The sequence below is a fragment of the Gallus gallus genome, chromosome 34 (assembly GCF_016699485.2).
Source record: "Gallus gallus isolate bGalGal1 chromosome 34, bGalGal1.mat.broiler.GRCg7b, whole genome shotgun sequence".
NCBI lineage: Eukaryota > Metazoa > Chordata > Aves > Galliformes > Phasianidae > Gallus > Gallus gallus.
Window position 1 is genome coordinate 891,652 of NC_052565.1, and position 26,365 is coordinate 918,016.

The window sequence follows — 26,365 nt, forward strand, 5'->3', positions numbered from 1 at the left end:
TGGGCCATTTTTATTTATTATCAAGAAATCACATCATCATACATCATCATCATTATTATTTTTTAATTATCATTATCGTGAAGCAACTTTTTACAGGACTATATAAAGCCTCAACGTGCTCTAACAGACATTTGCATAGACCCTACATATAACAGCTTGAGGTAAGAGACATTACATATGAACTATTACGGCGAAGGATGCATATTAACAACCGCAATTAACTAGGCTAAGGGATACAAGCGGGAAAACGGCACCACGGACACGGAGAACAAACACAGAACAAACAGAAATCCCACAGAGCCACGCGGGGGAAGCGGTCTGGAAGAGAATATTGCATATCTTTCCGTATCCCGAAGTCTCTCCGCGCACGGGGGGGGGGTGAGGCGGGGGGTGTCGGGGCGTCCTTTGTGCTGGGGAGGGCGGACGGGTTTCGGTAGGGTTCTTTTTGCGGGATTTCTGGGGGGCATTCGTGGGTTTTTGTGGGGTTTTTTTGCAGGATCTTGGTAGGATTTTTGCAGGATTTGGGGGCTTTCGGTGGGTGAAGGATATCGGAACGGGTTGATGCGCTGTGTGAGATGCGGGGATCGAAACCCAGCGCAGCGCTGCCGACATTTCACCGTAACTCACCCTCATTTCTGCCGCCTCCGAACCGAACCCCGGAGATTTTGTTCAGCGGATTTGGTCCCTTGCTGAGAAATGGCAGCACCCGACGCTCCCCGTGTCCCCCACACCCGATGTCACCCCCTGTAGAGTCAGTCGGTCCCCCAAACCCCCCTTTCCCACCCCAAAACCGCAACACTCCCCCGAAGCACTGAGCTCTCCCCCACCGCCCTCCTCCTCTCATTGCACGCGTGTACAGAAATACCCACGGAAAACACAGCCCGAGTTTATTGCACTGCGAGAAGCGATGCCCTCCTTTGTACAGAAGGTGGGGGGCAGGGGGGGGGGGGGGGATCCTGGTGTTGGGGGAAGGGACCGCGGGGAAAAACACGAACGAAGGGAAGAAACGATGACATTTTCCCGGTTTGAAAAAAAAAATAAGATTATCATAAACATTAAATAATAATAATAATAATAATAAAAGGGGGAGGGAGGGGTAAATGGAAGCGTCCAGGAAAGGGGTGCGGGTGGAGGAAGGCTGGAAGGGAAACGCAGCTGAAGGGAAAGGCCCCTCTCAGCCCGGGGAGGGATTTGGAAGGAGTCGGCTCCATCCTTTGCAGCTCGTAAATAAAAGCATTCCTCGCCGCTGCTGGTCATGACCATGAACGCGGGGAAGAGGGAGCACGTGGTGAGCGTCCAGGCTTCCCAGAAAACGCTGCTTTGCCATAAAATTAATACCCCCCCCCCCCTCCCCAGCACCCCCCCCGATCCCGGTATAAAACGAACGGAGCAAAGCGCGGAGCGGAGAGCAGCGATGCAGCACCGCGGCCCTTCTCCCTCTTCAGCCTTAATTAGAAAAATCCCATTTTCTTTTCTCTCTCTCTCTCTCTATAGAACCAAACTGTCCCAGACCAAACTCCTCTCGGCTCCAAATCCACTGCCCTCCCGGTCCTACCCTCCCCGAGCGTCCCGAAGCTCCTTCTGCACACACCTGATGGAGAAGAGCAAAACATGGTGGGTTCGTTTGGACAGGAAAGCAGAGCTCACATACGGAGAAAACACATCGCATCCCATCAGACCTCCCATTCAAAAAGGGCAGACGGGGTTTTAGGGGAATCAGTCCCACACCCCCACACAACGGAACCTCTTCTTCTACCCTCTGCCCGCAGCAGACACGGCTTTTTAGGTAGAGAACCGTCGTCTGCTGATGGAAACGTGAGGTTTCTTAACCTGGGGTTATTCTTGAGGGGCGGCTGGGATGTATCTGAATGGGATATTGCCCCTCAAAAGAAAACACAATCACTCTTATTTATTCCTATTTCCCCCCTCCTCCCTTCTAAGCTGTTCGAGGCCACCCCGAGGTGGGGGGAGATGCGGCCTGCTCGAGCCCAGCGTGCTGCTGGCACCGGAGGGGGCAAAAAAGGGGGCTTTTCCTACCTCTTTTGCTACACCGTCATCAAAGAAGCACAGACACTCTCCATCAGCAGAGCTGCTGCAAAGCAAGGTCCTTTGGGAGGGGCGGGGGAGTGGGGAGCGCGATGAGATTCGGGGCTATGGCGGATGATAACACACTTTTGGCTGCGAATTGAGACAGCAAAAGTCTCCAAAAGGGGAATTGGGATTTTCCCCGCGGGGTTTCCTAAGGCGGCGTGGGAGCCTTTTCCTTCTCCTTGCGACAGCGGAGTTGGGGACAGCACTGTCAGCCGCACCGAAGCACGGACAGCACAGCCCCCACCTCCCCCCCCGCAGGGATGCAGTGGGACGCGTACACCTCACGTAGAGATTATGCCATATACACCGGAGATACGCACGGGCTTTGTCTCCTTCCTCTTCCTACAGACACTGACACCCCCCCACCCTCCCGTAAAACCTCCTCACATTGGCAAAAACAGCAAAACCCGCATCTGGGGAACACCGTATGCCGAGAAAAAACCCCATCTCCCAAGCAGGTGGGGGGTCCCGTGCTTTAAGACGCCCCCCTCCCCCACCAGCTCGCTATTTGTTGTCTCATTTTCCATTTGAATGAATTTATTCATTTATTAATTGTTGCTCTTCTCCCACCCAATAACCCCCAAATCGGGGCGGATTTCCACCCTCCCCGCGGTCTCATCGCCCTCTACCCACCCCCCTCCCACCCCCCCCTCACACACACACAGGACCCCCCCTACCTGCGCTGCTGGCGGAGGGCCGAACTCTCCCCGCACACCTCCCCGAGCATCGCCGGGGGCCGCAGCCGTCGGGGCCGCCTCTTCCCATCCGCAGCCGCTCAGTCCCCGCGGAGGAAGAGGAGGAGGAGGAGGAGGAGGAGGAGGTGCGCGTCCTCGTGCTTCGGTCGGGCTCCGTGTTTGAGGGGAAACCGATAATTTGCGAACAGGACCTTTTTATTCATTGATTTCTGAGTGGGGAGGGGTGTGTGTGGGGGGGTGAGGAGCGGTCAGGTAAAATCCCGAGAGCTCGGGTGAACGCTAGATAGTCTATGGATCATTATTATTATTATTATTATTATTACCCGATACGGACGCTTTTAAAACTTTAAAAGAAAGACAGGGCTTGCTCCCTCAGGAGGAGTCTTTTCTTTTTCATGCGTCGGTTCTGGAACCAGATCTTCACCTGCTGGTCGCTCAGGTTTAATCGGTCTGAGAGCTCCCTCCTTCTTTGGCGAGTAATGAATTCATTGACCATGAACTCCCCCTCCAGCTCCGCCAGCTGCAGCTTGGAATAGGGTTTGCGTTTTTTCCGGGACCGTGTGTGCATCGGGTACCAAGGAGCACCTGGCAAAGGGGGAGGGGGGCGAGAAGGAGAATTGAGTGTCTTGGGGGGTGGAAATGTACTCTTCTCTAAATATATATATACATAAAGAAGAAAAATGGGGGGCTGCCCCCCAGGACTGCTGCCCGCACCTCCCCGCTGTCCCCGCTATCCCCATCCCCGTGGCCGAAGGGATGGATGCTCTCAGCTCCCACCCGGGGCGATGCGTGGGGAGGACACGCGCAGCCCCGCGGGGAGGGAGAGGGGGGAGCGGTGTAAGCGGGGAGCAGTGCTTGGGGTGGGGAGGGGAAAAAAGGGAGTAGAGGTCCTTGCAGGAGGGGTCCGCAGCCTCTCCGATCCCAGCGCCAGTGGGGAGCGGTGGGAGAGTGCACCCAAATGGCAGAGCCGATGGCTGCGTTATTTTCTCCTTATTATTTTTTCAAGCGTTCTCTCCCCCCACCCCCCCCCCACCCCCCGGCCGCCTTCCCTCTTCTCCCCGCTTCCCTCGGGCGGACACACCTCTGCGATGTCCCCGAGAAGCGCTGCCACCCGTCCGCGCCGTCGGTCGAGGAGGAGCGATGCTCAATCCCTGCGCCTCTCTCTCCCTCTCCTTTTTTTTACTTTCTTTCTTTCTTTTTTTTTTTCTTTCTCTCTCTCTCTCTCTCTCTTTTTTTTGCCCCCTTTTTATGGGATATTTACATGTTTATAGCCTTTTCTTTTAAAAGAAGCACCACCTAATAAAACATTCGGGATTTCGGTGCTACCCCTAGCGGTCTCAGCACACATAGGCACTCCGCTTCCCATCGCTGAGCCCATGAATCACACCACCAAGCAGCCCCAAGCCGGTAACCTCCCCCCTCTCCCGGCTCCCCCCACACACAAAATAACCCCTCCCGAGTCTTACCACCGGTGCCTAAAGTGCTGCCTTGGTTGAGGGGGGACACCAAACCCCCCGCTTCGCCCGCTGTGCCTTTATTCCCTTCATTGAGCAAAGACGAGCTGGAGTCTGACTCCAAGGATTGACACGACGGAGGGTCGTGGGGCACCGCCTCGGCTCCGGGATAGTCGTATTTGCTGAAATTGCCCCCCATGCCATTGGGGAGGCCGGATTCGAGGGGCAGCAAGGCACTGTCCCTGCCCCTCTCCTCCCGCTTGAGCCCGGCCGTGTCGGAGCAGCTCTCCCGGTAGTAGCATTTGCTTTCTTCCACCCGGGCGAGATCGCAAGCTCTGCCGAACGAAGGGTTAATGGAGACGGGGCTGCCCAGGTAGGGCTGCGGGTACCCGTTGCAGGGCTCCGAGGACGCCCAGGGTAAGGAGCAGACGTTGTCCCGTCGGGGGTACGATAAGGACGGCAGTCCCGGCAGCTGCCCTCCGGAGGTTCGGAAATTTGGGAAGTAGAAGGTGTCTCCCGTGTGGATGTTCACCAGAGGTCCCACAAAGCCGGGATTAAGGAGGTTGTGCTCGCCCATTTCCGCGGGCCTGACCGAAAGCTTCTACTTTATTGCTATCTGACATTAAACATAGTTAAACCGACGGCTCAGCCCCATTGGTCCGGGGGGGTCACGTGAGCCCCAAATTGCGCTGGGAGGGAAAGGGGGGGGGGGGGGGCTCCCCTCCCCTGGCAGCCGAGACAAAACACAACAGCAAGTTCCGCCTTTTTACGCCTTATCCCCCCCCCCCCGGCCCTCTTCACCCCTCAATCATAAAAAGAAAAATCCCATCACACAATTTATTAAAAAACAGGCAAAAAAAAAAGAGAGAGAGAGAGAGAGAGATTGAGAACGCAGCGGCTCCCAGCGCTGCGGTGGAGGAGAGGGAGAGACCCGAAAATGTCATCTTTGGCACCAAACAACCGACGAGGAGACGAATTTGCCCCCCAACCTCCCCCCCACCCCCCACCCGAAAGCGCCCCTTCTTCAACGGCACCTCGGGGCCCCCCGGCAGCTGCAAAAGCGAGGCGGCTTCTCGTTAATTAGCTCCTTTATTAACTAAAACAGTTCGAATTTACAGTATCTCCCCAATAAATTACTATTAGATATTGTGTCATATAAAGTTTACGGGCTTTTTAAGGAGACGGATGGCGGTGCCCGCAACAGGCTCGTATTTACGTGCAGTGCGGTGGAGGGGGGGGGGGGTGGGGGGTCGGAGGCTCTCGGAGACCTTTTCGAGTCTTCTGCTTTATCGCGACTATCATTATTATCAATAAGATTTTTTAATAATAATAATGATCGGCTATTTTCCTCCTCCCGGGCCGCGGTTTGGGGCAGCGCAGCCCCATCCCCGACTGCAGCCTCTCGAGGAGGGCTTGGAGATTTTTAACAATCAATCGCTTTTATTAATGATCTGTGTCGGCTCAAGCAAGGCAGAAGAGCGGGGCTGCCCACAGCCTTCATTTATCCGGTATATATTTTATACTCGGGAGAGGCGCGCACACACACGTATGGAATACGTGCATGATTTTTCTCATTTCTTTCGCCCTTCCTTCGTGGGAATGAATAAAATGAGTCGTGTGTCCCCCTCCCCTCCCCATCCTTCGGTGCCCACCCCGGGAAATAGAAGGGCACGCACACACGGATCTGCTTGGCCGCCGCCTGATAGCATTGGATTCTGCCCTCGTAACGCCACGGAGCCCTTCTGCCTCCCTCCCACCCGCCGCCTTCTCCCGGTCAGAATGAAAAGAGCCTCCGCATAGGAATAGAGGGGGGTTGGGGGGGGAGAAAATCAATATTGACGTCTTTCAGTGCAAAATAAACGCGGTGGAGGGAAGGAGAAAGAAATATGTATATATACAGACTGGAAAAGGTGCATCGTATGGAATCTCGGAGCCAGGAAAACGCAGAGATGTTTGACGGCGTTCTGTGCTTTTTGGGGGTGGTTTATCCCCTTTTTTTTGGACTCCCCCCCCCCCCCCCTTTCTTTTTATTACGAACCCCGTGCCCACCCCGCTCGCTCCGTTTCTGCACGGCGCCGCATTCCTCCCTGCCTTGAGCAACTCCCCGGCGCTTCCTTGCCAGGTTGACTCCGCAAAGTACCGTAAATATTCCTGTAGAGGTAATAGAGGTAAAACCCCTCCGCGGGGGCTGAGCGGGGCGACCCCCCCCCCCCACTTCAGCTGTAACCACCCCCCTCCAACCCCCCCTCCCCCGCCGATATTTTCGCTATTCCTCCAACATAACATCACCCCCCACACATACACCTTTGGCACAACGCTGGGGCTGCAGCTCAGCCCCCTCCCAGCCCTATAGAAATAAAATCAGGTGCCAATAAAACAACGCATTTCTCTGCTTTCTTTTTCTCGCACTCCGGGGACATCTCCTCCCCTCTGCTCCGCGTCTCCCACCTCTCCCTGGCGCATCTCTGGGTGCGCTCCATACATACCTCGCGGAGACAACGCGCGAACCTCCCCACCCGCTCTGCCTGCGAAGGAAGAAATACGACTACCAGAAATATTTCTCTAGAATGAAAGTTTAGCAGTTTAGGGGTTGTTGGGCTGTTGGCTTTTTTTTTTTTTTTTTTTTTTTTTTAAACCTTGCCAAGGAATTTCTCTCCCCGCAGGTATGAGTGCAAAGCTGCTGCAGTTTCTCCACCGGTGTCTTCTCGGCGCAGAAGAAGCGCTCCCAAAGCCGGGCAGCGGTGGAGAGGAATAGTTTATATCAAAATGAGCACGTGATCCCCGTAGGTCGCCGTACGAATCGGCTTTGTTTGCTGCTGATTAAACAAAACCCTTCTTTACCTCGCTTTTCCTTCGCAAAACTCCCCGTACGAGACGTGCCCGGGGTGCGGTGCGGCTTTGTTCTCCAAAGGACTTTTGGAAAAGTCCATTTTCGCTTTTCTCGCTGTAATTGGGGCTTTCTCCTCTTCGTTCCATTCGATTTTTTTTTCCCCTTCTCTTTCTATTTTTTTTTTTTTTTTTTTTTTGTGCGCTGTAAACATAAAATACAAAATAAAACGCCCGTCTCCCTGTTACCTCCCAGGCAGCGTTTCGGGAGGAGGAGAGCAAAGGGATCGCAGAGCGCAGTGCTGCGGGAAGGGACGTCGGCAGCGGTGGCATCGCAGCAAAGGGAGAAAGGAACCCCCATTTCCTTCCATTATTTTATTTTATTTTTATTTTATTGTATTGTATTTTTTTCAGAGGTGGGGAATGCCGCAGCCGTGCTCGGAAATACATTAAGCAGCACTCAGAAGTCGCCGCTCCCGGTGGCCTTCGTCCCCAATGGGAGCAGAGCTCAGCGCTGCTCCCGCTGCACGCAGCAGCTCCAAGAGGAGGAGGTGGAGGGGTGGGAGGAGGAGGGGGGGGGGGGAGGTGGAAATAATCCCGGGGGCTCCTGAGCAGAACTGCCGCTTTCATTCGGGATTTTCTTCCCCGTTCCAAAAGCGTTTCCCAGCTCGGGGGGAGCGCTTTGCAAACGCCGAAGCACCAAAGCCGGAGCCGAGCGCTGCTGCTCGGGGCAATGGCACTGTGCAGCCTCACCCCGTGCTCGACCCACCCCGAGCGTCGGCTACAAACATCTATCCCGAATTCCGCCCTTGTTAGTCGAAGCGGAGCCTTTTTATTATTATTCCCCCCACCCCGATGTGTTCCTCCCCCCCCCCCCAAAAAAAAAGAGTTGCCCGACCCCAGCGAGGAACCTCGGAACCTTTCCCCATTTCGCAGATCTCTCTTCCAGGTGGAGTCCTCGCGGAGGCAGATCTGCAGCCATCCTCACGTTATCTCCAGCCATCCTCACGTTATCCCCTCCACCTTCTCCAACCCCACACGGATCTCGGCAATTGCTCGTGGGATGAGGCCGAGGGCCGCTCCGTGCCCGTGGGAGACGGGAAAGAGCCCCCGAAAAAAGACGGGGTGAGGGAGTGGGGTGGGGGGTGGGGGGGTGGGGAGAAGAGGCTGCAAAAGCGAGATTGCAAGGGCTCAGTTCAAGGTCACTGTCTAGTGTAGTAAATAGGAGCGACATCGTATGCAAATGACTGTCTCGGGTGAGCATCGCTCATTGCACCGAGAGGAGCCCGGGGGAAGCATCAGCCCCGAGTTTAGGGCTGAGTTTGCCGTGTTGTGCCATACACACGGTGGGGGGGGGGGGGTCTGTCTGTGCGTCCCTTCCTCCCCTGTCCTTCTGGCACCTACGCATCCCCTTTGTATCAATGCATAAAATACGGTTTCCCCTCCTCGCTGCATCTCCCTCTGCATGGGGCTGCGCTGGGCTGGCACCCCCCCCCCCCCCCCCTTCTCCCACCTTATTTCTTCAGAAAATAATAATAATAAAGAAAAAAAATAATCAGAGAAATGTTAAAAATAAAATCCAGGGAAATGCCATCAGACCAATAGCCAAAGCAAAATATTGACGCTGAAGGGTTCAGCCCCACTTTCAGTTCTCTCCCGGAAAAGATAATGTCATTTAAACCTCCCACAGAGCAAAAGAAGTCTGCTAAGTAAATACACCGCGACTTTCGTCCTGGGATATTAATTTGAAAAAGAAGGGGGGAAAAGCAAATGAAAAGGTCTCCTTGCGCCGTGTGCGAAATGCCGCCCTGGTTGGGCTTTTCCGAGCAGAACTCACTCCAAACGGGGCCGGAGCTGCGGGGGGGTGCGGGGATCCGACCATGGAGTTGTCTGCCGTGCTCCGAAAGGAAATGCTTCGAATAAATACGTCGGTACGTGACACGGGGAATAAAACAGAGACGGCTTTGGGAAGCGCCCAGCACTGTTTCGGGGCAGCGATGTACCACGAGAGCTGCTCCGGTTCCTGCTCCTGGTGCGGGAAATGCGCGCCCGCGGACGGAGAACTGTGGGGGAGCCCTTCTTTATCTCTCCGTCTATTGATCTATGGAGACATCCGAGGGGAGAGGGAGGTGAAATGAAATGCGTAGGAGCCGGGCGAGAAATAGGAAGGTGGAAAACGGAGAGTCGCACGGAGAGAAGAGCGGTTTGTCACTTCAGCTCATCCAGCGCACAAATCGTGGCGAGGGGGGGGGACAGCAGTTTTCTGGAGGGCAGCCCCAGTTTTACGCAGCTCCCCTTTGCTCTGTGCACGGTCTGAAGATCGTTATATTTCCCCCAGCTTTGCCAGCAGAAGTTCTCCTCCTGCTCGATTGATGCCCACTGCTGAAGGTTGAGCCCCAACTCTGGGGAAGTTTGCTCCGTCCGCCTGTCGGGGTGAGGATTTGGTGCTGTAATGCCGACAAGTGGATCTACAAGTCAGTTAACGGGGTAGAATTCACCACTCTGGAGCAGTGCTCCGTTGGGGAGCCCGAGAAGAGGCATCTCACTTATTTCACGTTCCTTGGAGAGGGAGGAGGAGAGGCAGGGAGGGAAGCATTCGGTGAAAACGCTCCGAGTGCGGTGCGAAGCGGCTCAGCTCCCTGCGAGGCTACGGCTTCCCCGAAGTGGAGGAGATAGGAGACTGCGCTGGATGTGATCCCGAAATACCCATCAACGCGGCGTCCCGGTACCGCGCCGAACCGCGGAGCGAAGGCGTTTTTATAAGCCAGGAACCACCAACGCTGGAGGAGTTCGTGGGGTGCGTACGCGCACCGCGCCGGCCGTCCGTGTCCTTTGGAAAGAATCCCTCGGCAAAGCCTTTAGAAGTCTCTTTTGCTGTAGAAAATACACTCAAACTAAATGAAATCCTGTCCTCGCCAAGAGCGAGCGCTTCCCAAACAAACAGAAAGTCAAGCAGCAAGCGAGCAAGGATGGTGCTCACCGTGAGCACGGGGTGGGAGAGCAGAATTCCCCTCCGCGTCGGGAAGTTATCCTTTAAAGACGTGTCTGGAGAAAAGAAAACCACACACAGACAGACACACACACAGACACACATATATATATCCGTACAGATGTATATACCCGAGTTAAAAAATAAAAAAATAAAAAAGGGAAATTAAGATGACAAAAAACATAAAAAAGAAAGAAAGAAAAAGGCAGAAAAAGAAAGAAGGGAGAGGGAAATCCCTTGTCCGGGATTTTACCATATAAAGGCTGCGGTTGGGAAGTTATTCAAAGTCCTGGATACAAAGGAAAGAAAAGGTTAAACTTGGGAAACTTCCTTTTCAGGGCTTTATTGTTGGCCATTAGCCCGTCTGTCTAGACTGCAAATAACACCTTGTTTATCTGTAAACAGGAGCGGGGCTGCCTGGGGGTGGCTGGGGGCGAGAAGATCAAGGGTGAGGGTCCCTTCGCTGCTCTGCCCACGGCTCGTGATGTCAAGGTCAGACAACGCATAGTCACGGTCAAGGCTACTACTACGGGCGTGACGTCACGGCTTGCTGACCTAAAACCCGGCGAGCGACGGGGAAAGCGAGGTGCGTAAAAGGATAAATAAGCGGGGGAAAAGGAAACAAGCAAGTTCCCGTGGTGTTTTCTGAGAGAAGTGGGAAGAAATAAGGGAGAAAAAAAGCGGAGTGCCGTTGGGTTGGTCTTGCAGTGAGCTCGCGTCCAGCGGAGCTCACCGTGCGCGCCCGCGGAAGTTGAAAGGAAAGGAGATTTTCTGGGATTTGAGAGTTTTGTGGAAGCGTCTGCGTGCAGGTTGCTTTTGTTTTGAAGTTCTTCGCTGGGCAAAGGCCTCCTGAAGAGCTCCTGGAAGAGGAATGACCGAATCAGTTGGTTTGAGGTTTGCATTTGGCTCTTTTGGAAAAAGAAGAGAAAAAAATACCACCGAAACTCACCCGTTTGTGGGATCAGCGGAAAGGAATCAGCTCCGAATTTAAGTGAGGTGTTCTATCGCCCGACCAACCCGGAAAACTCTTTTGCTCACCCAAAGCTCCGAATTAAAGGCTCGAATCACGCACTGAGTGTCCGCCGGGATGCGCGTAGGGGGTTTTACCCACCCCGAGCTCCGCAGGGCCCAACCGGGTCCCGACCCGACCCCAAACCCGACGGGGCTTGAGGTGGGGGGAGCTCAGCTTCCCTGTCGGGTTGGAACCCCAATGGGACGCGCACGTCGGGGCCGCGGTCCGCTCCCCCATTTCCCCGCAGGGTCCGCACCGCCCGAAATCACCGCCGAAGCCTCAGCACCGCCCGCAGCCGTGGGACGGAGCTCGGAGGGGCCGAGAGGCACAAAATAACGGGTATTTAAAAAATACGGGGGGGTGCGGGCAGTGCGGGGAGATGCTGGGGTCGGGGGTTCGCCAACATCCGTGGACAAACAGCACCCACCCGCAGCCCGACGTGCCCTGAAGAGTAATAAAGGATGTATTTCATTTTATTTCATTTTATGCCGGTGTTTATTACTACTTATTTAATTCTCCCACGCGGTTTGAAAAGCGGCCGATACGCAGCAAGCACTCATCCACCCCTAAAACTCCCACCCCCCAAATGAAACAGCAGCGGGTCCGAATTGGAAACTCCATCCCAAATCTCCTTGAAGGACCCCGGAGGAAAAATCTGTTGCTCCGCCCGCCCTCACCCCCTTCCAACGGTGCTCAGCCGCCTCCGTCTCCTCCGCTTTTCCCACCACCGGCGGAATTCAGGTGGAAGGAGGGAAGAGAGGCAGCGAGCAGCGCTTCGCTCCCGGGATGTCGGATTCGGACGTGTCTGGAGCTGCGCCTCTGCATTTCGGTGTCTGCACGCACAGCAAAAGGGTGAAAAACTTCCTCTTTTTTTTTTTTTTTCTTTTCTTTTCCAATTTTCCCCCTATTCTTTTCTTTTCTCTGTTTTTCTTCTTTTCTCCTCTTTCTTTTTCTTTCTTTCTTTCTTCCTCTCTTTCTTTTTCTCTCTTCCTTCCTTCCTTCCTTCCTTCCTCCCTTCCTCCCTCCCTTTTTTACACACCCAAACACACACATCCCGGCTCTGACGCACAGTGCACAGTTCACAACGTGACCCCGTTCTGTCACAGCAGTGGCGATGCATTTCTCGGGGTGTTGTCACATTTCCTACCGGAGCGGCATTTAAAATAATAATAAGAGGAGAACCAGAGCGCAATCACTGCCCGTTCGTCCCGACGAGCGCAGCTCTCACACTCCAAACACAAATGCAAGAAACCCCAATTTTCTCCTTTAATCTATTTGGAGGAGAAATTAGGGAGAAACAAACACTGGGGAAAGCCCCCCCCTCTCCAACCGCCCCGTCTGCGCCATCCCCATTTACCCCGCAATGCAAAGCGGTGTCCCACATTTCCGAGCTTCGGGATCACCGCCGGGCCGTCCCGGGTTGTGGTTGGGGGGGGAGGGGGGGGGAGGCGGTGACGGAGCTCCGTGGGACATTTTGTCACCGCGCTGCTCCCGCGGAGCGACTGTTATCATACAGACACGCGCTCCGGGTGTTCGCTTTTATATGCTTTATAGTGCCATGCGTACCCCCATCCGTACACACACAGCATCCCAAAACGCACCGCTGCCGACCGCCAATCTCCGCAGCTCTCCGGGTAACAGAGGAGGAGCGCACCGCACATGGATCCGTGCATTTACACACACACACACACACACACACACACACACACACACAGCCTCTGGAATAGATGCGAGCACTCACACGTGCAGATCCACATTCCTCCCTGCAGATCTGTCCCCCTATGGGGTGCGCGCCGCGCGTGTGCCGTGTATCCGTGCACAGAGACACACAGACACCTCAATACCCGACCTCACACCGCTGACACACTCAGCATCACACCCCGCGCACACTCACGTCACATACAGACGCGTTATATCACTCGTGATGGATCGCTCAAACAAACAGCCCCATTCCCTCACACGCACTCATACTTACATACCCCGTACAGATGCATACAGATGTACTTATATTTATATAAATGCACTCATGCGGAGAAGTTTGAACGCCTACAGCATCCAGGCTCGCATTTATGCAGGCATTAATACTAATGTATATATATTCCCCCCCCAGTTTTATGCATTTTCTCTCCCCGCCTCCCTCCTCGCAGAAACAGAAACGCACATTTCGGCCGCAATAACACCGTTTTAGGTCACATCCCTTTCAAAACCTTTTCTCCCCCCCCCCACCCTTTTGGTCATTTAACGACGTGATTAAATCTCGCCGATATGACGGGAGGTTGGAATCCGGCTGCGGAAAACATTTCCTCGCACAGTGCCGGCGGAGCCGCGGATGTTCCGCGGGTGCGGAACGGGGTGAGGGCGGATCGCGAGGCGGTGCCGGAGCCGAACAGGTTGAGCGAAACGCATCCTCTGCCCAAAGGGATCTCACGCACACGCGGAGATGGGAGCGGAGCAGAGGCGGCTCCGTGAGGTCAGCGCTCATCGCGGAGCGGAATGAAGACAAAAGAAATGGAAAAACAAAAACAAAAAAGGCCCGAGTAAATAAAAATAAAAGAGAGGAAGAAAAAGAAAGGAGAGAAACGCCCCGAGGCTCCATCTCCGCCCGTTTATTTCCTCAATTTTTCCCTCCCCCCACATAGGGAACAGCGGTCACACATCCGCAGCCCCATTCCGCTGTCGGGGAGCCCCTCCTGAAGCCCTTTCTGCCCCAGTTTGACAGATTTCCACCCCCTCCAACCTCTCCCCCCACCCCCTTTATTTTTCCATCCCTTCTCCGCGGATGGGAGAGGCCGAAGGCTACAAAGAGCGGTGCGGAGCCCCTCCTCGAGGCAAAACGACGACGAAAAAAAAGAGATTTATTTTCGAGAAACGTCATCCGCAGTCGGTACACATCATCATCATCATCATCATCATCTGGACACCACGATATTATGTACACATACACGACATTAAAAAAAAAATAAAACAAAACAAAAAACAAAATAACCCGATGCTTTTACATATCCGAAGAACACCGTGGACATTCAGTCGGTTTAGAGAGGGGAAAGAAATAAACCCTACAGACAATATTGTGCATTTCCCCATCCTGGCAGCGGAGGACGGGCATTCCAGTTTTGGGGGCAGAGATACAGAAACCCTCATGAGAACAGACCGAGAAAACAGCACTGTACAGAACTCACTTCCACGTAGGACCTAAACCAGCGGTGGGGGTGGAGATGTGACACCGAGCAATGGTTCTCTTCCCGCAGCAGCGGCCCGAGCTGTGATTTTCGGCCCTGAGCGCCGAGAAAAGACGAAGCTGATGCACTTTGCCATGGGTTCTCCATACATTTACATCGGGGGGGGTGGGGGTGAAATGGCCCGAGATGCGAGCGGTCAGTGCGGGGGGACGGACCACACCGCGCTGCGGGGCGGCGGTCGGGGCTCATCTCTCCCTCAGCAGAACTGCGCTCTTAGCTTATTCCCTTTGAGAAACACACACAGTCCGACCCATCGCTGCGTTTCTCAGAGCGAAGAATCGGGGGGTCCACAGTCAGAGACGGGGCAGAGGAATACATCGGAGATGCGGTCGGTGCTGCGGGGAGCGAGCGGGCGAGGGTGGGAATGCGCTGTGCATTTCTTAATGGCGATGTTTAAATAATGGGTTCGGATCTGCAGAGTCCCGGTGCTGCCGTTGCCACACGAACCACCGGATAAATATCGACGCCGCTCGCTGCCCCCCACCCCCCCACCCCCCCTTCCTTCCCTGCAGCGATGTCAGGTGGGGTGGAGGTGCGCTGTTTTGGATTTGCTCACCACTTTCTTCTCTTTGACCCTCCGGTTCTGGAACCAGATCGTCACTTGGCGCTCGGACAGGTTGGTGGTGGCCGAAATCCTCCTCCGCTTCTCTTTGGTGATGAATTTGCTGGCGGCGTACTCCTTCTCCAGCTCCTTCAGCTGGATTTTGGTGTAGGGAACCCTCTTCTTCCTCCCCCTCCGATAGCTGCTGACTTCGGGTTGCAGGGGGACCACGTCTGCAAAAAAGAAAATAGAAAAAAAGAAAGAAAAATGGGGAAAAAAAAAAGAGATAAAAAGAAGGGGGGGGGGAGCGGGAGGGGGAAGGGGATCTTCGTCCCGGTGCGTGGAATGGGGATTTCTGTACATCAGGGAGAGATAAAAGGGGGAACGGAGGATGGAGAGCGGAGAGAAATGCGAGCGAAGGAGTAGAAGAAAAGAGACGAGAATGCATCCAGAGAGGGCCGCGGTAGGACTGCAATAATAATAATAACAGCAATAATAACGATAGAAGATTAATAACGCACGTGGGGAAAGGCTGTTTTTCTTGGCGATGCTGATCAGCACATCAACCCCAGAGCACAACCAAAGGGACTTTCCAAGCACTGATGCTGCAAACAACGTCTCGGGCTTCTCCCCTCTTCTCCTTTCTCTTCTATCCCCCTCTCCATTCCCTTTCTTTTCTCCCCTCGGGTTTTCGGGGGGAGCCCCGCAGATGAGCACCCACAAACACAGCGCAGGGATAAGTGCATCCGCGCAGTGCAGACCCCAAAGCTGGAGTGGGGCTGCTCAGGGAAACCCCTTGGAGGGGCAAAACCAACCAGAATATCCCCCCCCACCACCCGCCTCCAGGAGATTTTACCCTGGAGGTGGTGGGGGGAAAGATGCTCCGTGCTTTGCAAAGGGGCTGTCGGGAATGGATCCAGCAAGGATGCGGACAGCATCTTTGCCCTTGTCCTGATGTCACCGGGGTGCAAAGCAGACGCCAAGGTTCCCCCCTGGTTCAGGGCACCTCCAGCCCCTTCTCAGCGCCCCCACAGAGTGACCTGGGTTAGGAAGTCCCCCCCGCAAAGATGTCTGCATGGGGTGAGGACACGGAGCGTTGCTGGCAGCTGACACCGACTTAATTCGGGACCCCCTCAGCACCTGAGGGCCGCGAGCTATGGGGCTGGAGATCTGGGGTGCTGGGGGTGCTCTGAGTGGGGGAACAGAAATCTCTTTCGGGGATTGTAGGGACGTTGGAAATGGAGAGGGAAATCAGAGGGGACGGCAGTTTCACCAAACCCAGCTGTAACGGAGCCCCCCCCCCCCCAAAAAAAGACAAAACAGTCAAAGCACCAGAACCACACGGACGCCATCCAGCTCCCAACGCGGCATTTCTCCCGTGCCAAACACCACCACATTCCCTTTCCCCAACCCAAACATCTCCCAGGAAAAGCCCATTCCTCTGTCCCTCTTTGTCCTGAAGACACAAAACAAATAAAGCCGTGTCGCCCAAAACCCCCCTCCCAACGCCCTACAAGACCCATCCTTGCTCTCCATCGGAGACGCACGAAGCTCAAGGAGTCCCCCCCCCCCATTTCTTATTGAGGTTATTCCCCCACCCCCTTCGTGCCCATCTTCTCCCCACAGTGGGACAGGGCGGGGGGGTGCAGGGAGAACCGGGAGGAAGCGCACCCCATCACCTTCCTCCCCGTCGGGTACTGCTTTGCTGGATATCCCCCTCTGAAGCGGGGGGGGGGGGGGGGCTTTGCTGTCAGGCTGGGAGAGCCCCCCCATCCCCTCGGAACACCTTCATTTGTCACTTGACACCTATTCCTCTAATTGGGCGTAATTGAGATACGATTTACTGTCCCGGCTCTGACACTCCTCACTCGGCTGAGACGCTTCAAAAGGAATTATTATTATTTTTGGGGCCTTTTTAAGCTTTCTGCAATTAAAGCAAATGAAGAGGAGTGCAGCCGGAGCCGCGCTGTGATGAGGCAACGAGAGGGAGGAGAGAAGAAGAAAGGGAAGCGCTGAGCGGCAAAGTTACTTTCCAAGCAAGCTCACGGCGTGTATTTTGATGCAGAAATGATTGCTTCACCTTTTTTCCCCTGCATGTTCATACACATTGCCTTGCACGGGAGGCATTCCAGAGCCATTTCTTTCCCTTTAATTACATATCGAGGCGTACATGTATCTCTATAGGTCCGTGCACACTCATCCGCGCGCGGGGACACGCGCAGCTCCCGGGTAACTCACCTGGAAAAGGAGATTTCCAAAGGTGCGCCGACTGGGATTGCTCTTTGGAGCAGTACACTTGCCCGTCCCAACCATTCGAAAGAGCCCAGTGCTGGTAACCTTCCATGGGAAGCAAAGCGTCGTGCCGAGGCTCGGGGTGAGCCCCCAACCCCGGGACCACCGACACGTCCAAATAACCGGGAACCGCTTGGTAGGAGCTGGCGAAACCGGGATAAAAGGCGAACTCTTTCGGCCTCGACGGCAGCTCCTCGCCGGGCAGCGGCCCCCCGGCCTCGGGGTACTTCTCGCCGGGGTGATACGCGCAGGGCTTCTGCTGCAGGTTGACCCCGTGCGAGTGGGACAGGCGACAGCCGTAGTAACCCCCGCCGAAGGGGTACCCATAGCCCAGCGCAGCGCTGGAAGCCGCCCCCGACGGGCACTGCCGGGGGGGCTCCGTGGCGGCCAGCTCGGCGTACGCTGCTCCCTGCGGCGCCGGCGGAGCTCCGGTGGGTACGGCGAGCCCCGGTGGGGGGGGGAGCACCTCCCGGCAGTGCCCTAAGCTTTCCATGCGGTTTTTTTCCCGGGGGGGTTCCTCGCAGCGGCAGGCCAAGCCGTCGGGCCAGCGCGGGGGGAGGCCGAGCGGTGCCGTCATGTCATACCGCGATGTCGCCGTCCCCGCCGTCCCCACCGCCGCCTCCACCTCCGCCACCGCCGTCGGGGGAAGCTCCGCGCCGCGCCCCGCCGCCCCGCGACCCCCCCAACATATCGGAGCCGCGCGCGCATGCGCCACCGCCGCGCCGCCGCCGCTCCATTAAGAAATCCGCGGCGGCCACGCCTCCCCCCCCCGCCCCCCCCCCCCCAACCTCGCGCCCGCCCCGTCGTGCCCCCGCCGCGCCGCCCACGTCACTCCGCCGCCCCGACGGAGGGGGGGGGGTGCGACGCGGGCGCTGATTGGACGCCGCGCTGCTCCCCCCCCACTCCATCTCCCACCCCTCCCCCGTCGGCCTTAAAGGCGGAGACCGCCCCGTCGGGCACAAAAAGCGCGTGGCCGCGCGTGGGGGGGCCGGCGCCCCGCTGCCCCGCAGAAATGTACCCCCCAACCCTTTTGCTTTTCTGCGGTTGGAACCTGTTGGTTATTTTTTCACTGCAGGTGCTCCTTCTCTCCCCCCTCCCCCCGCCCCATCCAGGAAAAAAAAAAAAGCAGCAGCACCGCCCCAAATCCTCATTTCCCCCTCTTTTTTTTTCTGTCAGAATCCGAAATAATTTGATTTTCCCCGTTCAACCACTGGAGGCGGAGGGGGGGGGACGGGACGGGACGGTGGGGTACGGCGATGTTCATGTTTCATGGTTGGGTGATAAATATCGCAGTGGGTAAGGACGGAGGGGAGGGGGGGGGTTGTGTTGGTGCAGTCTGATTTGTGAGCGTTTGTAAAATAAAAGGGACTCAGTTCATAAAATAGAGACAGCTCCGGGCTGAGAGAGGCGGAATTAGGGGGAAAAAAAGGAGAAAAATTGCAGGTTGTTGGTTGGGAACGATGGGGAAAGGGAGGAGGGGGCAGCGAGAGGTTCACAGCCGTCGGGGAACCCCAGGGAGGGGGTAATGAAGGGAAGGAGGGGGATCGAAGGTCATCAGCACTCCAAAAAATAGAAAAAGAGGGGAAAAATGGAAAATATAGAGATGTTTTTACAGGAATGTGGTGCTCGAACCGATAAGAGCCAAATGTGAGCTGTGTTTCTGTATGCCCCCCCTCCCCCCCAAATAATAATCCCAACGTTGTTCAGGGGCAGAGCCGAGCGCCCCGTGGGGATCTCAGGTGGTCCCCGCGTATCCCTGTGGCCCCCTTTGTCCCACTCAGGACCCCCTCTATGTCCCTGTGTCCCTACAAATCCCCCATCCCTCTGCTGCTGCTTTTGGGGGTGATTCCCCCCTGCAGGTTCACCTCCCCCAAAAAGCTGGAAAAGACCCCCAAAACCCTACAAATCCCCCCAAATCCTGGAGGGGGGGGGAGCTCCCAGCCCCGTCATAGAACGAGGAGGTGCTCCTCATTACCTCCCCAGCTGTTAGAGCCGTCGAGGAGCGATTTGGGACATCTCAGAGTCCAAGTTCAAGGTGAGGGAATCCGAGAGCGTCCCGGGGCCGAGATGGGGACAGAGGCTGTAGGACACCGTCATTCAGAGCGGCTGCTTTGGTGGGTGGGGGCGGGAGGGGTGGTTTGGAAATCATAACCATCCCGAAAATACCCAACCCTGGGAGCACACACAGCCTTCGGGCGCCGCAGAGCGATTTGATTTCACCCAGCCATCACCGAGGAGGAATATTCCCACCGAACCCCCCCCGGACCCCGGCCACAAAACGCGGATGGGAGAAACAGAAACGATGCGAATGTTTAAATTAAAGCCTCGCGCCCCTCGTCCGCCCCGTCGGGGCAGCGCCGGTCCATTCCTCTCCCCCCAAAATCCCCATCCCCAGCAGCGGTTTGCTTCCCCCCCCCCCCCCCCCCCCCGAAGCGAAGCGGGTGATTTTATGAAGTAGTTAACATTTCGTAGCATATGTCCTACCCGCGATGCGCGGGGAAGGGATTAAATGTTAAAAATGTAAAGATTTATGATGAGCGCAACGAGAGGCGCAGCGCGGCCGCGGTCGGAGCCTTCAGCAGAGCGAGGAATGAACCCAACCCCTCAACGCGACCCTCCCGCAGCTCCGGGAAGGGGAGGTCCGGTCCGGATGGCTTTGAAGGATGGGTGGAATTCGGGGTGAATTTTTCGCTCGAGTCCCTCCGTGGCGTCGCGCGTGGCAAAGCGGGGGTGAAAAATACGAAGGGAAAAGGTTTTTGCAGGAGGTAATGGGTGACGGAGGTGGAAAATCTCGTGTGGAGCGGTGGTTATGGGGAGAGAAAGCGGAGGGAGGAGGAGGGAGAACGGAGCTGAAGCGGGGCTCTGCCCCTCGGCGCCGAAATTCGGGTTTTTAGTAGAAATAATAATTATAATTAAAGAAAAAAAACACCTCTTTTTATTTTTTTTTTCCACCTTTTTCCGTTCACTTCGGAGCTCTCCCGGCGCTTTGTGGACCCCACGTTGCAATGTCAGCGCTGAGCAGAACCCGTTAATACGGAACGGGAGGAGGGGAAGGAGCGATGGGGAACGGGGGAAATCAGAGCAGATGTGGGAATCGGCCGCGGGTTGGGGTGGGCTGACGGCGCTGCCTTTTTATTTCCCTTTAAGATTTGCTGGAATTGATCATATTCCTCTGCCGGCGCGTTTTTAGCAGATGCCGAAAGTGTGCGTCGCTCATCACATTTTTAGGGTTCTTTTTAATCAGGGAAATGGGAGGGGGGAAAGAGAATATTGTTAAACCACATTGACTTTGCTATTCCTCCTTCTCGCCCTGAGAGCGGCTTTGCGCACCGAGCGACGTTTGCTGTGGATATTTCCGAGGGGAGCGGTTCTATCTCTGCGTTCCAATGGATCGGAGAAGAAAAAGGGCTGAATTTCCCCTTTATGTGATGGAGACACCGCCGGGTCCGTTCGCTCCCGTCCCCTTCCGGGGCCGCGTTGTGTTGGGGCCGAGGGAAGGAAAAGCTCTGGAAGATCGCGGCGTTCGTTCATTGCGTTCATTCATCCCTTTTTATTCCCGATCTGGAACTGGAAAGAAGGAAAGAGATTCAGCCCCGGGTCCTCCCCATCCCCGCGCTGCTGCGCTTTGCGAATTGCGGGTCGTCTCCTCTGTTGGGTTTTCAGGCACTTTCCTCCCCCCAGACATTAAATCCCCCCATATCTTCTCTGTCACCCCCCCCTTTTAAAAGCAAAATACCCCAGAAATTCAGGGCCGAGCACAACGTTACAGGTGAACGTGTGATCGCAGCCGGAGTACGCGAGTTTTTGGGTCCATCCCCACCGTTAAGAGCCGATGTGACGGGTGGATATTCCAAGAAAACTCTCCAAAAGGCGGATTTCTGCCCCAAAAGCGCCAAGGTAACCATTCCCCGATGCGCCCAAACGCATCCAACGCAGCTCCGGCTCGGAGTCCTCCGCTGAAATAAAAGCCACCGACTGCAGATTCGTGTTATTAAACCCCGTTTTATTATCCACGCACCCCGGAGGAAAAAAACAAACACATGATACACACACACACACACACACACGTATGTGCAAATATATACGGTCTGGATGGGGATGAAGAAGCAGCACGAATCCCGTATTTCAGATAGGGAAGAGATGGACACAATTCACTTCTATGGCACGCGGGGATTTTTCTTTCCCTTTTATTTTCTTCTTTTCCCCATTTTTTTTTCTTTCTTTATTCCCTTCTCTCTGTTCCCAATGTATGAAATATTCTGACATCCCCTCCCCCGCCCCCCCCCCCCCCCCCCACATCCGCTTTCCCCCCAATTTTTAGCGATTTTCTGTAGGAAACGCGTATTTCTGGTGCCTCCCCAGCCGTGCCCCGTACAAAGGAAATGGCCAATAATGGGGGGGGGGGGGGGGGGGGGGGGGTTATGGGGTAAAAAGTAGCTCCAATGCCTCTTAACCCTCACAGAAACCCTCAGCCCCATTGGGAAGGGAAATCCCCGCTGTGAATTGGGAGAAAATCGCGGGGAGGCATTCGGGCTTTGGAGCCCTCGGGGAAATCAGAGCCCTCTCCGTGAGAAACTCTGAGAGCGGCCGCGGTTTTCCCATCGGAGCACCAATTTAGGACAGAAACCGCCGCTCCGATCCTCGCGTTCAGTAGAGGGGAGCTTTCCCAGGCTTTGTGCGAATGTGGGTCAAGAAAAGAACCCTTATTTATTTCTTTATTTTGCCACCCCCTCCCTCCCCACCTCCCCCCATATCCAATTCGGCTCATTCCCCGGTAGCCCCAACAGGGCCGGAGCTGTGGGGCAGCGTCAGCGGCCCGACGCACATTCCCGTAAGAACAGCGCCCGAAATAGCGCATGAAAATGAAATTAAGTGCGTTCTGCTCCGCATCGGAAAAAGATCTTTCTATATACACACAAAAACACACACATATATATACGTACATACCCCCCAGGAAAGGGAAAAGAGTGAGTTCTGCGTGATGCTCGCATTGGTCCGGGGGTTTTCACCTCACCAGACGGCAAATAAGAAGGGAAAGCAGCCCCCAGCCCACCTCGCACTCAATGCGGATCCTTCTAAGAGACACAAATATGGGGTCAGTGCCGCCCCCCCCCCCCCCCCAAAGTGGGGATATGGGGGGGAACCGAACTCGATCCGATCCCATCGACTGCTCTCGGGATCCATCTGTTCCCATAACCGCCTGCAGCGCATCGCAGCCTTTTCAGCCTTTTTTTTCCTCCATTTTTTCTTTTTTTTTCCCCATTTTTTCTTTTTTTCCCCCTTTTTTCCCATTTCTTTTCTTTTTTTTCCCCTTTCTTTTCTTTTTTCCCCTTTTTTCCCATTTCTTTTCTTTTTTTTTTTCTATTTTTCCTCATTTCTTTTCCTTTTCCTCTCTACGTTTTTTTCCCCCTTTTCTTCCCTTTTTGGTGTCCGCCCCCAGAAGCCCCCAACCCTTTTTGTTCCCATTTTTTGCTGAGCGGCGGTGCCAAATCTTCGTGAGTTTCTGCACTCCGCAGAGATTTTGCAATGCAGACAAAAAAAAAAAAAAAAAAAAAAAGAGAGTGTGGGAAATACAAAACTTCCCTTCAGTGCCCATTTCTCCCCGGGGCAGCGCCAGAGATGGATATGCGGGGACAAACCTCCCCCCTATGGCTTTGAGGCCGTGATTTGTCTCTATTTTCCCCCTTTCCCCCGCAAAAACGCCGAAGCTGAGAGGCAGAGGAGGCAAAGAGAAAATCCCTCCGAGTCCGTCCTGCGGCCACGCCGCATTTTGAGGCAAAAAAACGCTGGGTTTTCTTTTCTTTTCTTTTCTTTTTTTTATTGTTACAGCCCCTGCGGAACGTCCCAGCAGTTCCCCATCCTTAATTATTGCGATTATTTCCACGCCGGCGCTGCTCGACTCAGCGATTCGGAGACAGACAAATAAAATATCGGGCCCAATTTAGGGCCCCTGTCTGGTCGGAAGTCCAAGTTCAATTCCAAGTTAAGACAGGAGGTCCCCGAAGCCCCGACAAAAGAAAAGGGCCATTTGGTGCTGTTGGTGTCAACAAACCGGAGGGGCCGTTATCGCCTCCCATCATCTCTGCCTTCATATTCTCGGAGGGGGGGGGGGGGGGGTGAAAGTGGGAGACGGCCCGGGGTCCGTCGGGTGGTTTACGGCTCTTTGTGCTTGGAGGACTTTATGGGTTTTGTTGGGTTCCTTCGCCCCCCCCCCCCCCCCCCCCCCCCCCCGAATGTCACTTTATTTCTTTATTTGTGAGCGCTCCGAGCGCGGATTCACCTTCCGGCCGTGGGATGCAGCGATCCGGGGTTCTTTCCCCCCCCCCCTTTCGGTACCGAATGAACTCCAGATGCGTTCCGAAGGACGCCCCACACCAGGCCAATGTAAAAAACCTTTCCTTCCTTCCTTTATTTTTATTTATTATTATTATTTCCCCCCACAGACAAGATTCAGACCCTCTCTGTGCCCTCGGGGCTGTTTCTCTCCTTGACACCCCCCCCCCCCGCCAGAAAACAAAACATTCACTTCTCAGCCCATTGATGTCCAAATAAATCCCGAACTATTCCACCCCCCGGAGCTTTTTGGAAGGGCTCGGAGAGCTCTTTCCCGTATTTACCCACAATTTCCAGAAGCAAAACACGGCTGAATTTCACTTCCAAAGGTAAAACTGAACTGAAGCGAGTTGTGCCCTCCAGGCTCCGCGTGTATCAAATTAATACAAATGAAGCATAGGCGCAAACGATGCCCCCGAATTCACAGTGAGGGTGAAAGCAGCGAGCAGAGCGGGGGGACCTTTCGGTGGAAAACCTGGGATGCATTGGGAGTCCGCCAGGAAAAAAACATGCTTGCAATAAGCGGAGAGGGAAGAAAAGGGAAAATCAAAACCGCTTTGAGAAACGGCGTCGGTTTTGGTGGCCTCAGAACTGCCGACCCGTTCCAAAAAGCGATTTTACGGGGCGGAATTTTGGAGGAGATGCGGAGGGGAATAAAAGCAGCGCTCGGCTGCAGCAAAGAGGGGGGGACGGGGGGGGGGGTCCAATCTCTGTGTTTTCTCCCCCAAAAAGGGGTGGGGGTGGGGTGAGTTCTGCTTTTTCCACCTCCCTCCCCCCTCCAGCCTGGGTGCGATGGACGAGGGGCAATGCCCACCCTCAGGTGCCGGCAATTAATGACACTGATTTAGTTTGAGCGCTCCAAGTCCGAACGCCGAGAAGTGCTGGGGGGGGGGGGGGAAGGCCTCTCTTTTGTTGGGTGAAATGGCAAATGTGCCGTTTTGGGGTTAAAACAGCGCTGGTGGGAGCAGGACGGAGCTGCTGCCCAACTCCCCGTAGCTCATCACCAGAGAGGGGTTCTCTGTGCTCTGCGCCGGGCTGAAGGGGGGCAAATAAAAGGGATTTTGGTCCATTAGAAGGGCTGGAAAAAAAGGGATCTCTCTCCTTTAGCTCCGTTAGAAGGACTGGGAAAAGGGGAATTCTGTTCCAGGAGGGTTGTGGTCATAAGAAGGACAGGAAGAAATGGATTTTGATCCATTAGAAGGGCTGGGGAAAAAAAGGGGACTCTGTGCTATTAGCACTATTGGAAGGGCTGGATGAAAAGCATTCGGATCCATTAGGAGGGCCAAAATAAAAGGGATTTCAGTTCATGAGCGCCGTTGGAAGGGCTGGAAAAGAGGGATTTTGGCCCATTAGAGAGGCTGGGGAAAAAAAGGGGGGGGGGGGGGGGGGGAAGATTTTGGTCCATTGGTGGCCCAAAAGTGGCTTTTCCCCCCATCTTTTCTCAGGTTCCGAGATGCCACGAGCGACCCGCACAGCTCCGATATTCTTTTCCGCTCCTCAAAGACGTGGAAGAATAAAACCTTCCCCGTTTTCCCCCTTTTTTACCCCCATCCCTTTTGTGTTTCCGTCACCTGAGAATTAAATAAACAAATACATACATAAAAGTCACCAAAACGACCCCCCCCCCCCCCCCAAAAAAACCGTCAAAAAACCCCAACGAGTAATAACAACAATAATAATAAACCCAACCGACCACGTGGCTTTTTCTTTTCTTTTCATTTTACTCTTTATTTCTGTTTCCTTTCTTTCTCCAATTTCTCATTATTTCATTTTATTTCTCTTTTTCCTTTTCCTTCTATTTTTCCCCATTTTTTCCTATTCTTTCTATTATTGCTTCTTATTTTCTTTTCCGCCTTTCCCCTCCGTTTTCTTTCATTCCCTATTTTTCCCCTTTCTTCTTTTTTATTTCTATTTATTTTTACTTCTTCTGTTTCTTTTTTCTTTCTTCGTTCTTATTATGATTATGTCCTTTTCTTTCTGTGTTGTCACGTTGGTTCTTTCTGCCCTCACGCACCTGGTGCGCACAGCAGAGGATTCCTTGGCGACAGCTCCAGATCAGCACAAATAGGAGGCAGGAATAGGATGGGGCTCTCTGGGTTCTGCTGAACTCAGCAGAACGGGAAAAAGTTGAATCAGCGAATGGCCAAAATGCTGGGGGTCCTCTGGGTGATGCAGAGCCTGGAGATTTGTCTTAATTAGTAATAACAATAATAGAAGATAAGAACGGAGTGCTGCAGTGACCGTTCCCCGTAGGTTCCCCTACAGCTCCCTGTTGAGGGGCTGCCAAACTCACACGAGGACAACGTGTAATTGGGTAAAATCTGTGTGATATATCCATCTGTCCATCCATATATCTGTCTTTCCATCCCTCCATCCCTCCACCCGTGCATTTGTCCCATGTCCCGTACTGAGCATACACTGTAGATGACGCACAGACTGCTGGCACTGTTCTCCTCTGGTCCATTCTCCTCTGGTGAACGTGCTGAGTATTCTTCTGCATCTACCCCGAAAATAGAAGAAACCCGACAAAGCTGCCTTGGTTAACTGCGGGGGATGCTGAAGCCCTCGAAGATGTCTAGCGATTTATTTACTTTCCAATTAATTATCCTTCTTCTTCTTCTTCTCCTTCTCCTTATCGTTATCCTTATCCTTATCCTTTATCCTTTATCCTTATCCCTATCTTTATCCGTTATCCTTTATCCTTTATCCTTATCCTCGCCCAAAACATTCACCGGGACAGAAATTCGGGGAAGGCGCTGAGAAATGAGGCGGGATGGAGGAGTTTAATTGGCGTTTCGTGGGACGGAGGTGGAAACGTGGGGCAGCTTTTGGGATTGTGCCGGGATGGCGATGGGAAAGAAAGCTCTTTGGCGGCCGGTGCGGCGATTTCCCC

At 54.4% G+C, this 26,365-nt stretch overlaps 2 protein-coding genes across 2 annotated transcripts; both read right to left on the reverse strand.

The window, feature by feature from the left end:
• Nucleotides 1-807: 807 nt before the first annotated feature.
• HOXC12 (homeobox C12) lies at nucleotides 808-4,821 on the reverse strand. Its single transcript, XM_426957.6, has 2 exons — nucleotides 4,253-4,821; nucleotides 808-3,371 (listed from the first exon to the last, which is right to left on the reverse strand). Exons 1-2 carry the CDS (start codon nucleotides 4,815-4,817, stop codon nucleotides 3,133-3,135), a joined length of 804 nt encoding a protein of 267 aa, XP_426957.3. The 5' UTR covers nucleotides 4,818-4,821; the 3' UTR covers nucleotides 808-3,132.
• Nucleotides 4,822-13,890: 9,069 nt separating this feature from the next.
• HOXC13 (homeobox C13) lies at nucleotides 13,891-17,859 on the reverse strand. Its single transcript, XM_001235165.5, has 2 exons — nucleotides 17,086-17,859; nucleotides 13,891-15,080 (listed from the first exon to the last, which is right to left on the reverse strand). Exons 1-2 carry the CDS (start codon nucleotides 17,714-17,716, stop codon nucleotides 14,824-14,826), a joined length of 888 nt encoding a protein of 295 aa, XP_001235166.4. The 5' UTR covers nucleotides 17,717-17,859; the 3' UTR covers nucleotides 13,891-14,823.
• Between the last annotated feature and the right edge of the window lie 8,506 nt (nucleotides 17,860-26,365).

Excerpts from the sequence above, each read along its gene's own strand:
- HOXC12 (XM_426957.6), bottom strand. The coding sequence starts at position 4,817 with ATGGGCGAGCACAACCTCCTTAATCCCGGCTTTGTGGGACCTCTGGTG. Across the intron at positions 3,372-4,252 it reads CAGCACTTTAGGCACCGGTG|GTGCTCCTTGGTACCCGATG; the intron begins GTAAGACTCGGG and ends CCCCTTTGCCAG.
- HOXC13 (XM_001235165.5), bottom strand. The coding sequence starts at position 17,716 with ATGACGGCACCGCTCGGCCTCCCCCCGCGCTGGCCCGACGGCTTGGCC. Across the intron at positions 15,081-17,085 it reads TTGGAAATCTCCTTTTCCAG|ACGTGGTCCCCCTGCAACCC; the intron begins GTGAGTTACCCG and ends TCTTTTTTGCAG.